This window comes from Gastrolobium bilobum, unplaced genomic scaffold (genome assembly GCF_033153095.1).
Source record: "Gastrolobium bilobum isolate Gb01-03AN ecotype WA unplaced genomic scaffold, APGP_CSIRO_Gbil_v1 utg65225, whole genome shotgun sequence".
Classification (NCBI taxonomy): domain Eukaryota; kingdom Viridiplantae; phylum Streptophyta; class Magnoliopsida; order Fabales; family Fabaceae; genus Gastrolobium; species Gastrolobium bilobum.
The window spans coordinates 5,736-19,356 of NW_026898289.1; the positions used below are offsets into that span (position 1 = coordinate 5,736).

General features: G+C 35.0%; 1 protein-coding gene across 1 annotated transcript; it reads left to right on the top strand.

Annotated features, from left to right (window-relative positions):
- The first annotated feature begins 6,488 nt into the window (after nt 1-6,488).
- LOC133314523 (sm-like protein LSM7) lies at nt 6,489-10,563 on the top strand. Its single transcript, XM_061516007.1, has 6 exons — nt 6,489-6,617; nt 6,688-6,731; nt 6,818-6,899; nt 7,364-7,435; nt 8,427-8,479; nt 10,224-10,563. The coding sequence occupies exons 2-6, from the start codon at nt 6,729-6,731 to the stop codon at nt 10,311-10,313; spliced, it is 300 nt and encodes a 99-aa protein (XP_061371991.1). The 5' UTR covers nt 6,489-6,617; nt 6,688-6,728; the 3' UTR covers nt 10,314-10,563.
- Nucleotides 10,564-13,621: the final 3,058 nt, after the last annotated feature.

The window sequence follows — 13,621 nt, forward strand, 5'->3', positions numbered from 1 at the left end:
ACCAATTTGCCCCTGATCCAGAACTATCCACCAACCTGCCCCCTTTTAGTCGACTACCTTGCTTTTTTAGTCGAGCAAATGGTCAAAATTCAGAATGTGGACTACACCAAATTTAGTCGACTAAAAAAGCATCTTGATCGACTACATTTTTTGGATATTTAGTCGACTAAGGCACGATATTTAGTCGACTAAATATCGACTGAAACCCTATATTTTCCATGTTTTCGGTCTCATTTCGATTGTTGTTGTTGTGTAAACCAAAATAGCTCCCTTTATTCATGTGTAATCCTCTCAATCCGATTGTATTTCATCCCACCATCTCTACAGCCCTAATATTGTGAAATCATTGTCATTGCACAATTCCAAACCCCCAAATTCCGAACCCAAACCCCCAATTTCAGAACCCTAGTCCCAATTTCGTGAGGAAGATGAGCACAAGTCCAAACATATATGTGACAATGATCTTCTATGATGGAAAGCATTACGAAGGCCCCAATGGTGTTCAATTTGAAGGAAAAACGAAAATGTTGAAAATCAAATGGGGCACTACATACAATGAGTTAAAGGAGAGAATTCAGCAAAAATTGGGTCTGCAAGGCAGCCAATGTGTTCAACGGATGATTGCCAGGGTAGAGACTACAGTTGGTAAGGATGCTATTTACTACATTGGTAACGATATATGTGATGATGAAGATGTCGAATGTGTCATAGATGCAATTGTTGACCGAAAATTTCAAAATTTTATTGAGATATATGTTGAATTAGATTGTGGTCAATCTTCATCTGCACCCATGCATACAAGAAGTGAACCGTATTTTGGTCATGAAGAAAGAGTAGTCGATTTATCTGCACCTGCACCTGTCATAAGTCAGATAACACTGCGGGAAATAGATGAGGATGAACAGGATGTCGATATGGACAGTGATGAGGACGGTGAACCTGAGAGTGTTATTCCGCTAGGTGACACGTCAGATACTGACGTAGAGGGTGATTTCGACGCTGACACAAGCTCACCATCCCCGGGTTCGCAGGTTACGAGACCACTTCGTGTTGACCCTGTTAGCAGTGGTAAGATTCGTTTTTTAAAGATTTAATTTAGCAATTATTTTTTTTGTTATGAATGGTATTGACGGTGGCATTATAATGCATCCGTAGGTTCTGAGGTCGAGCCATTTTGGAATGAAAGCTCACATTATTCCATCATTAATTGGGCTCACCCTAATGATGAGACGGAGATATTGTATGGTGACGATGATGATCACGGTGGCTGGCAATTAGGGGATCCTTTATATTTGTATCAGGAGTTTCGTAGCAAATCTGAAATGCAACATGCAGTCAAATTATATTGTATGAAGGCTCACCGTACTGCCGTTGTGGCAAAAAGTGATGACCATAGATTTGTGATGAAGTGTCGACACCATAATGATGGATGTCCCTGGTATGTGAGGGCATTATTGTCGAAGAATGGAAATACTTGGGTGGTCAGTAAGTGGGTTAAAGAACACACCTGCCTAAACCAAGGTCTTACCCAAGATCATAGACAGTTGGATTTCTGATGTGATATGTGCAACCATTATCAGTATGTATTATTCGATATATCTAACTTCCTAAGGTATGTTTACGTTAATCAGTTTGTATTCTGACTGTTGGTCGGTGTTTTTTTTTATATAGGTATGTTAAAAGAAGATCCATCATTGAAGCCAGTTCTTATTCAAGAGAGGGTACAATGTTTGTATGGATACAACATATCTTACAGAAAAGCTTGGAAGGCTAAAATGAAGGCCATTGTCAAGTTATTTGACGACTGGGATAAATCGTATGCATTCTTGCCTGATTGGCTGACATACATGACGCAGGTTAATGTGGGTTCTGTGTTCAAGATTGATACGGACCAATGTGTTGATGAACGTCGAGTGTATACGGATAAGGTTGTCTTTCGCCGGGTATTTTGGACCTTTCACCAGTACAGGTTAATCGACTAAATTGTTGGTTTAGGACCCCAAATCTGTTTTATACATGTTTTTTGCACTTGGTTTCCACTCTATACTGATCCACTAAGGGAGTGTGACTTAGGGAGCATAATTTCTGAGTCAAAAAACCGATATGGACACTAAATTCCTGAAATGAAGTTGTATGTTGTCATAACGTTTGTTTACGGTTAACAATACAAGATGTAGCCTTTTTAAACACATATACTGATTTGCTATGATGTGTTATGGACGAATGTGACCTGTTCAATATTGTTTTGTGCCGTGATGATCAAATTGCTAAAAAGGTTACATTCATAAGTTATACAATATTGAAATGGAATTCAATTCATTACACAACATAACATAGATCCAAAAAACATAACAATTCTGCATTCATTAAAAAAAGTTACGGGACATCAACAACTTCAAGGAAATACATGAACAAAACATAATAACATGATGTAAACCCTAAATCTACTCCTCATCCCCGTCTGTGTCCGTCTCCGAGTCGTCCTCATCTGACACATGACCCTCATCCCTTGCTGCCTCAGCTACCTCCCCACCTCTTGCAAGCTCCAGACGAGCAAGCCTGTCTTCCACACCCTTAAACCTTCCCTGTATGTGTCTAAACCTTTCATTCCCTTTCTTTCTCCATTTTTTATGTGCCAGCGCCATCTTTCCTATCTTATTTGTCATTGCATTTATGCCCTTCATGACATCACGCAGTGAAAATCCACCTTCAGGTTCAGCTATCTCCTCAAACTCAGCCACATCCTCCTCCTCATCCTCATCCTCCGCCTCTGGCTCAACAATGTGGTCATCTGGGGCAACATAAGGAACCTCAACTTGGGGCATACCACTGAACTCCCACACACCCGATCTTGTGTTCTTAGTAATCTTGCATTGCTCCAATAGACGCTTTCCGAACTTGCAATTATAGCCCGTGGTCTTCTTCAACAGCTCAGTCTCCATGGGAACACCAAAGTGAACCAATATCCTCTGTACCAGACAGACGTATGGAAGATGACCCTTATGTTTGGCCTTAAACATAAACCAACAGATATAGTGCCTCCAGTTCACCATCTGGGCATGTCGGATAGCCCACATAATGAGAATGTCATGTTCCAACACCCTGGAATGATTAAAAGATCGCAGAAACAGAACGTGGGTGAGGACATAGTGTAGTATACGGACTCCACAGAAAGTAACCCCACCGTATAGTGCAAGTGTTCCCCACGGACTCTTCTCTGCTCCTGCACGGCATCCTCTCGTACACATCCTGGAAGTACTACACCACTATCAGCGTCATAAGCCACAGTCTGAGAAGAGTCAAAATCATAGCCGAGTATCTCCAACCATACAGGTGCCGTCATGATGATCTCTATTCCACAGACCCTCGACTTTAGCTCGCCCTGTACGTAGCTGAGGTTATGGTAGAAGGCCCGCACCATAAGCTCTGAATACGGACATAGGGTCTCGGCCAACACCATCATATGTGTTGCCTCCAACACCCCCACAATTTCAAATCCCTCCTTAGCAAAAAAAACTGTATCCAAAGATTTTGGAGCACATAACGGCCGGTTCAAATGGTCACGTACGAATGAAGCGTGGATGACAAGGTCGTCCTCAAACAGGTACCCATACGGGAGGTCAACAGTATCAGGCTCTTCGTCTTGTGGCCTTGACGAAGAAGGCCGCTCTTGCCTATTCTTGGTGCGTCTCTCAAGTGACTCATTGCCCTCATCGCTTGGTCTTCTGCGGCCCGTCATTTGTTTAGGGTACCTACAATGAAACATGTCAGCATTTAACTATATGAAACATGTCATGATGGTAATGAAAACTTGCAACATAAGGGCTGTAAATCAAAAGCAAACTTTTCCCACATACAAACTTTTCAAACAAAAAAATTCACACAATGCAAAAAAATAAACCTTAGTAGATTAGGGTTACAAAACCTAAAACAAAAAATTTGATTAGGGTTCAAAAATTCGGACAGCAAACAAATAAAAAAAATTCCAAAACCTAAAACATAATGCAAGTTAAGAAACCTTACCTATCCTTGAGATTTCACGATTTGGACCGTGATTTTGGTGCAATCCACACACCTGAGAGAGGGGTTTGGGGCATTCTTCAGCTGCTCCTGCGGATTTGGGATTTGGGCCGCCTCCTTAGTCAATTAGGTTTACTACACCCCTCTGCCGAATGAGGGGTTTTTAAAAAACAAATCCGTCGATATTTAGTCGACTAAATATCGTGCCTTAGTCGACTAAATATCCAAAAAATGTAGTCGATCAAGATGCTTTTTTAGTCGACTAAATTTGGTGTAGTCCACATTCTGAATTTTGACCATTTGCTCGACTAAAAAAGCAAGGTAGTCGACTAAAAGGGGGCAAGTTGGTGGATAGTTCTGGATCAGGGACAAATTAGTTATTAATTAATTAATGAGGGGCAAAAGGATCAAAAAGCCGATTTTTTCCATCCTCTCCATCTTCTAAATTTGTTAAAAATTAAATCAAATAGTCTATTTTATCCTCGTAAACATAATTATTGTAAAGATAAGAATTTTATTTTGCAATGTTATTTTTTTCATCCAACTTTGATTGTTTTTAAAAATTTATACCAACCTATCAACAAATTTTTCATCCGAGCGATGTTGATAGAAAAATTACAATGAAAGCTGCAAATTAGCAAGTAATTTCGATCTTCCAATAAGATAGTATTCACAACATTGTTAGCAAAAATAAACGCTTAGAACTATTATTTTTCTTCTTGCAAATTTATATATCTTTAATAAAACTGACTTGTATTTTATTCACAATTATTGTTAGCAAGAGTTCAATTTAATTTATGTTATTTGTATTTTAACACAATCAACTCATCGTTTAACTCAATTTATAATAAATGAAGAGCTAATTAAACTCTTTTTATTTTAACTAAATCGACTCCTCATATATTTAAATTTTGCTAGATTTTCATGATTTATTCATGATCAATTCACTTCTTATCTATGAATATTCGCTCATAGCTTTAGGTGCAATGTTACCGAGTATTGTATATCAATAGACCAATTACTCCTTAATATATTAGTATTTTTCCAATATTTTTATTTTCCTTGTTACCTATCTTTTGGCTCACATTTTTTTAAATATAATTTTGAACCCAGAATAAAAAATATATTTACATATAAACTGATTACTTAAATAACCTTTAATTTTATTTATTAAATTTAAGGTATTAATACATTTATATAACTCGAGTTAGTTTTGTTAAAGATATATAAATTTACAAGAAGGAAAATTACAGTTCTAAGCATTAATTCTTGCTAACAATATTGTGAATATTATATATTGGAATATTAAAATTAGTTGTTAACTTACAACTTTCACTGTAAATTTTTCTCTTAACATTGTTGTGATTTTTTTAACAATTTGGTACAAGTTTTTTTTTTTTTTTTGGTACATATTTCATACAAGTTTTAGAAAACAATCAAAGTTGGATTAAAAAAAAAAACATAAAAGTATAAAATTCTCATCTCCCTAATGATTATTTTTACAAGGATAAATTGGACGATTTAATTTAATTTAACCGTAGGGGAGTAAATAACAAAAAATAACCATAAAATTATGGTGTTTTTAATTTTTAATTTTTTAACTCAAAGCAATTAACAAATTAAAACTAATTTAAATTAACAAAAAGCTCGTGAATTTACGTTTTTTTTTTTTTACGGGGTGAAACCCGAATTTATGACTTAATACAACCCAATTGATGCCCTTAAAAAAGAGTGCTTAATCAAAATGTGATAATTATTTATTGGTTTTAATGTTGCTAAGCTATGGTAAATAAGTTATTTATATTCATTACTAAAATGACATCATTTTGAGATAAATATTAAAAAATTATAATAAAAAGACTATTATAACTCTCAAATATATTATAATTATAAAAATACCTTGATTTCTGTCTCAAAACAACGTCGTTTTCGACTCAGTGTAAATAACTTATATACATTGACTATAAAAAAAACTAACCCTTATTTATTTATATATATAAAAAAAGAAAAGTTATACTTACTATCTATTTTTCTTATTATCTCTTACTATCAAATTTTAATCGTTAATTTTTATTAATGTAACAGTTGTAATTTATTGGATAATATTTATTAATTATTATTAATTTTCAATAAATTATAACCATCAAATTTCGAAAATAAACGATTAAAATTTAATAATAAAAGATAATAAAAAAATAAAATAATAAATATAGAGTTCATTTCTTTTACCATCAATGTAGATAACTTATTTACCGTGAATCCAAAACGACGTCGTTTTGAGACAGAAATCAAGATATTTTTGTAATTATAATTTATTTCAGAGTTACAATAATCTTTTTTAAGAACGAACGTAGATAATTATCCACCTTCACTTCAGAATTATTAAAGCCATAAATATAACCTCTCCCTGAAAAAAAAAAAAAAAAAAAAGGTTAGGTTGTGGACTCAGGTTCGGTTGAGTGCGGGTATATAAAAATGCTAGGGCTCTGTTTATAGTCCTTCCACCGAAACTAAAACAAATTCACCTTCTTCCTTCCAACCCACCAACAAACCCCTCTCTCTCACTCTCTCTCTCTCAAAGTTGTTTTTGTCGCTGGGTATGTACTGTATGTAATTGGTTACACCTTTACGTGACTGCTGTGTAAAGTTTTGTTCTTTGTGATGCAGGAGAAGTTCAACAGGAGCAGTTGAGTCAAACCGAGTGAGACATGGTAAGTTTCTTTCTCTTCAATATGCAGTCTCTGCAAAGATGCATCACACACACAACTCACTTTTTGGGGTTTTGTCATGTTATTAGTCAGGAAGGAAAGAAACGGTTCTGGATTTGGCAAAATTTGTTGACAAAGGGGTTCAAGTCAAGCTTACTGGTGGCAGACAAGGTAACCCATTCTCATGTTTTTCATGTTTCTTTGTATTGAACGTTTTGGTCAGTTACCAATTTGTTATGATCGTTTATAAGTATTTCAAGGTTTGGATTCTGTAGTTGGAAGTTTAGTTTATCATATTAAATTTTTTTTGAATTTGCATTGCAATTTTGAGAAATTTATTTATGATTTTGAGCTTGTTGATCTTTATGCATCTTTAAGGGCATTTTCCCCCTCAAAATTTGCAATGGGATTATTATGTTTATGGCTTCACTTTTGTGTTATCCCTAAGACTGTTTCAAGGAATTTGACCTTTCGGATAGGCATAGAGATTTGCAAGAATTGATGCATTCTTGATTTTTTCTTATGTTCTTTGTTATTTGACTTTTGTTGTTTTGGAGCAGATCTTGTTTTGCCCATTTTTGTAGTTTCCTTCTCTTCCCTGCAATAACTGGATATTTCAATCTCTTGGATTTCAGTGACAGGAACTCTGAAAGGATATGACCAATTACTTAACCTTGTCTTGGACGAAGCTGTAGAGTTTCTAAGAGGTAAATACTAAATAGTACCAGCACTTTGTTTGACATCTAGTGACTCAATGATATATATGTTTTAGCATTTATGAATTTTGAGTCATTACTATGTCCATGACTTCATCTTGCCTATAACATGCTGAAATAAGATTGTTTTTTCAGGGTAGAGGGTTGGGGGGCAATGAATGTTAAAATTCGTAATAACTTTTTAACTATAGATTATTTATTTATTTATCAGTTTTCTGCTCTCAAGAAATCTTTTGCTTATTTCATGAATTATCAAAATACTAAAATGGACTTCTGCCAACTTGTGTGACTAAAAGCTTGTATTAATAATGAATTAAAAGTAGCATGCCTTAACATCATTTTTCAGCAGCTGAAATATCCCAATTTCATGTTGCTTTAACCCCTTAGAGTTGATTACGTTTTTCTTTTTGTTGATATGTAAAATGTCACCATCTTTAGGATTGCCTGCTTGAAAGGTCACTTACACAACTTAGAAGGACAAAGGGGACATGTCAATGCACCTTTACCAATAAGTAGCACTATACATGCAAATGGACCTGAAATACTAGTTAGATTTTATGATTTTTTGCCAGTGTGAATCCATAAACAGCATTATGCATATTTGCATATATGCTTAGCCTTTCATGTCAAATATAATGAACTCAATCATTTTGCTATAATTTGGCAGTCATCTATAAATAGTATCTGATGCAGTAGTCAAACAATCGGTAAAATAACCCTAAAAAGCTGTCCATATTAAGAGTGCATCTATCTTTTGTTTGCATACTATTGTACTTAGTTTATCAAACTAATGAGCCGCCTTCATACTAAAGATTAAGAATGGAGTTAACAGTGCCCCTTTGTAAAGAAACTATTTAGTTTTTTTTTTTTGAAAAAAGGAGTTTAATAGTTGAATCTCTTATCAGCATAATAACATCTTTACTTGTTCTTTTAAAATATCTTCATTTCAGTTCTTAACTAAAATCCATCTTTTCTGCTGCAGATCCTGATGATCCACTGAAAACTACAGATCAGACCAGAAGTCTTGGCTTAATTGTAGGTTTCTTTATTTCCCATCTAATTTTTTCTAAAACATAAATTACCACCTGAGCATCAAATGCTGATTATTATCTTGCATGAATAAATGTCTGATCCATTTATTAGAGAGCTTCTGGATCGTTTTCTTAATCATCTACTTATTGATAGAGAACATATGGAAAGGGGAACTCTGTTTGTCATACGGATATTTTGTTTGTCTAATTCAAGAAGCTAGTTCGACAAATATTAATTCAGAATTTCAGATGAATAGATGAAAAGGGGAAAACATTTGTCAATTGGAATAGATGGAAAGATTTTGTTTATATGCAAAGCCTTATTTTGAAGAATAAAAGTTTGAATGACTAAACTTTGATAGATAATATGTTGCACATGATGATCAGTGATAAAAAGGGAACTGGGTATATTGTTTTGTCATACAAAAGTTCCCAATCTTGAAGTTTGTTTTGTTGCATGATTAGGAGCCTGTTCATGCTATTATTTTTACTCCTGGTTTTTTGGTAAAACCTTGATTCTTGCTATTTGGAGACTTTAAATGCTATGCTACTCTGAAATCCTTCTTATAGCATATTTTTCTGTGGGATTATTAGAGCTATTTGATAATCAAGCTCCAATCATGTATTTGTCTTACGAAAGGGCAAAAATCAAATGAAATTGTAAGGAACCGAAATATCTCAACCAACAAAAACATCAAACAATCCAAAAATAAAATAACAATTCGTAAATGATCAAAATAATCTGTATACTCCTAAATCACTGTATAACTCTGTTACATCCACCTCTTTTAAAATGAAAACAGCAACAATGTATAATGGAAATAATAACAAGAAGATGTAAAATAACCCAGAAGACGAGTTCCTGGTCCCTCCCAAATCACCAAATGGTGGCCAAATTGCCCAATTCCAAGATGCTTCATGCGTGCGTGCCTTCCTCACTGTTATACCCCCTATGCATAACTACCTGTGCACCTTTTACCTCTGAAACCGAATCATTAATCACACTTTTTCCCCCACTCGCATTTGCTCGCACAGCATGCACACGTGACACCCTATTATCAAATAAATCAATATGGGCCAACATATTTCTCCTACGGTAGACCTTCAGCTTTGGTGGGGTCTTATCAGAAATTGATTGATTTTTTTAGTTAGGTTATTTGAACATAGATAGAGTATCTCAGTTATCAGTACTTGAAAACCATAGGCAGCACCTGTATAATTATGTCAACTTTATTTGTTCAAATTTGAAAAGATTGATAGGGGAAAGGGGAGAAATAGACAAAGGTTGGAATTGAGCTCCATAACAGATGCATTTCCTAACTATATATTTTCCTCTCTTTTCATCCCTTCTTAGTTACTCGTAAACAAAGCAAAAGTCTAATTAGAGAATTTTTAGGCTGTTTCTCTGTGTATTTAAGGAGTTGTGAGAAATTAAATGTATAGCCTGTTTATTCTTTCTGAAAGAGTTATATGGAATGTTTGTTGAGACGGAGAGTTAAAAGCAGTTTTTCCTTTTCAAATGAGCAAAATTTGAAATTTTATTTTTTGTATTTGTGAATGCCTGTAAAAAAGCAAGTACTAAAAAAACATTACCTGCAAATTTGAAGTTACACACTTACACTACATGACAAAACAAACATTCATATTTGAAAATCATTTTCTTTCCTTTTCTTATGGTCTGAATTTACTGAAATAAAATTTGGATTTATTATTACTCTTGGAACTTTACTCCTTTTGTTGCATCACAGGTTTGTAGAGGAACTGCTGTCATGCTTGTGTCCCCAACTGATGGTACAGATGAGATTGCAAACCCCTTTATTCAGCCAGATGGGGCCTAGGTGTGAAATGTGTGTACAAAACACCTAAATTTTATATGTATCTGATCAATCCTCTCATCATTTTAGTTAACAACCTGCTTAGTATTCACTCTTCTATGCGTAAGTGGATTAAGGCATTACATGGATAGATTTAATCACATTTTTTTTTTAATTATGAAAACCCATTGCATTTGGTTTTACTGATTAAATTGAACTTCCTGTAATGTTAAACCGGATGCTTAGTTGACTATGATTTATTGTTGTTCCCATTTTTACCGGGCAGTTTTACACAGATCTATTCTAACACATCTGTTGCGACACAGATCTGTATGCCCTTTCCATGGGGATACGTGTATCAGTTTTTCACCCGAGTGAATCACAAATGCTTATCATTCTTCTAGCTTTTTGACCTGTTTCAGATTGAGAGAAAACATTAGCGAGTGAGCTACATTCTTCAAGATTTGTTTTCTGATAAAACTTAATGAAAATTATGAAAAAAATAAAGTCAAATATGTTGAGAAAATAAATTCCAGAGGATGTCTCTGCTTTTGACTTTTCAAATTTATGAGGAAATTTGTGAGTTAGAATTGCATTGATTCTGAGAATGTTGGACTTTAGCACTAAATACTGAAGCCAGAATCAAGGAGTTGTAGTATGTCTAAGCCATCATGAAAGGAATACTTTTGCTACTTGGATCACTTGTATTCCACCTGATGAGCCTTAAACGATGAAAAGTTGTCTGTTATTCCTTTGGCCATTTAAGGGTTGCTGGTAGCTGAGCTCCCTAATTAAAGTTGAGCGTACAACTTTCATATAATAAAGCAACGTTATAATGTACTTAAAATCAGAAGCAATGTTAGTTAATTGAAGAGAGGAAGAAAGCTCCTAGAGGACATGTTTATTTGTTCTCAAAATATTTACTGGCGTCTTTAGCTATCAATGCTTTGATTGCATCTGCTTTTTCCTATTTAGAATCAGCTCAAGTAATTTTTGTGGCAAATATTATAATGTCCTATGACATGTAATGAGTATTATAATAATTAATTACTATATGGTTGTGTGAGATTTGATCAATTCCTTTATTCTTATAATAAAGTAAAACAATTAATTTAAAACTAAAGAGACAATAGACCAAGGAAACGGATGTTAATTAACCTAAGGATGGATTTTCCTTACCAACTGAATGATTATCTTGGTTATGTGGTAAATCTTTAAATAAAGTAAAATTAAATCTCGAGTATTTTTTATATGCACACGTTAATGTGATTTTTACTAATTTTCAAATTAGTTGTTCATTTTATTTAGTTGTTTTCATTTAAAATTTATACATAAATCGAGTCATTGTCTAGATGATAATTGGTTTCGTAAATTGATGCTTCATAATTCAATCCTTTATTATTTTTATAATTCTGTATATTTGTTAACCATTCCGTTTGATCCTAGTGGATCACAGGCTAATATTGAATTTTGGGCTGTATCTATAGAAGAGACAATCGTAAATGGTGAAAGATCATTGTGCACGATGATAGCCTAACAGCCAAATGAGGAGCCAAATGAGGGGTAATATGTGTATGCACAGTAACATTAAGACGTTACGGTTTCTGATGCATAAATGTGGGGTGAAACTCCTCTTTTATAAGAACCTGGAGGAGATTTAGGCTGGACAATGCGCCTAGTTGCGTAGGGCCCATTATATCGGCCTATAATAGTTTCCCTCAGTTTGGTAGTCCAAGAGTTTGGGTTGTCGGGTTGAAGTGTCTCGGTTTGCTCGAGGTACCATAAAGGGGCGAGTCCAGTGCTTTGGGTCATATGGCCGAATTGCCTTTGTGTTGGTTGTGATATGTCTTTGGGCGTGTTCGGTCGGTTTGGAGCTCGCCTTTTTCGAGTTACAAGAAGGTTGAACCTGGTTATGTGGAGGTTGTTAACGGCCTATGGGGGGTCGCCAAGTGGATAGATGGGGACGTCAGCAACGACCTCAATAGCGGGCTATTCTGGTGCACCAGCCTATTGGTGAATTCCGTCTCCAAATGTTCTCGAAGTTGTCTCATATGGCGAACATGTTATTAATCGGGGCATGCTAGTGTTGGTCTTGACTCTTCGTACTCCTTAAGGGAAGTGAAGGTGCCACTATACTAACAATTATGTCATCCACGTGGCTTCTTTTTGTTGGTTGTTTGTTCGCTAAGAATTGTGCAGCTTCCTTCGCCTTTCGCGCCTTATGATGACTTGCCGCATAGACATTTCACGTCACTTGATTGTTTGTAGCAGAAATGCTTCGTGTCATTTGATTGTCCCCCATGGAAGTACGGAATTTCTCGTCTTTTGATTTTTCGTTTTCTGTTGTTCATGCGTATATATGTTGTGGCCTTTGTCCTAGGGGTAGCAATTTTCAAGGCGACCCACTGACACAACATGAACACGACACAAAAAATTCGTATTCAGGTCAACTTATTCTTTCAATTCCTATACATAGGGGATGGATTCAGGATTGGCAAGTTATGAGATCAAGCAATTAGACCTTATGACTCTTAGTTTGAAGCTTTGGTGGATCAAACTAAAGCTAGGTTTTTGTCACACACACATGGATCAAGCCAAATGCAATAAGCCTTAAGGAAATGAAGCTAACAAGGAATACTGAAGTTGAGGTGAAGAGGATTGTTGATGATCAACAATCACATGCAATTGTGCTATAAGTATTTCAACAATAGTCACTGATGCAATGTGTACTAAGTTGATGTTAGCTAAGTTTGAAGGAAAACTTTTGTTGCTCGAGCATGAGCAACTTTTTGAGTTTGCAGTGTGTTAGCTCTCCCATAGAGAGTTAATTTTGGGCTTATATTTGATGATTTGGTGCCTAAGATTGTATATAATTTCTTTATAATCATGAGATAATTACATTACTCTTGTCTTTATGTGTTGCGAATAAGAAATATGTTCACTATCTTTGAAGTGTTTGATGCAAGATAGAGCTATATCAATGTTGTAGCAATGATGCATTTAATGAAATGATGTGTTTAAAGCTGCAACATAATTAAGAAGATAAGCATACAAATTCAAATTTAAACAAGAAGATAAGGCGCTATAACATTGGACAAGAGATAAGAAAGTTATGAAAGATAAAAGATAAACATCTATCCTATCAAATCGTAATTTCCAGCGATCAAGAGGAGAGATCTGAGCTTCATGATGTATCCGCGTCAGGTTAGGAGATTATTTCTAAGGGAGTTCAAATTCAAAAGTTACTTGGCATCCAAGTTAGCATGTTTCTATAAATTTAGAAGCCCATTCACGAAAAAGAGAGTGTAATCATTGATGATATGTTGAAGACT

Coding starts and splice junctions, on each gene's coding strand:
- LOC133314523 (XM_061516007.1), top strand. Junction 6,900..7,363: donor GCTTACTGGTGGCAGACAAG/GTAACCCATTCT, acceptor CTTGGATTTCAG/TGACAGGAACTCTGAAAGGA. Junction 7,436..8,426: donor AGCTGTAGAGTTTCTAAGAG/GTAAATACTAAA, acceptor TTTCTGCTGCAG/ATCCTGATGATCCACTGAAA.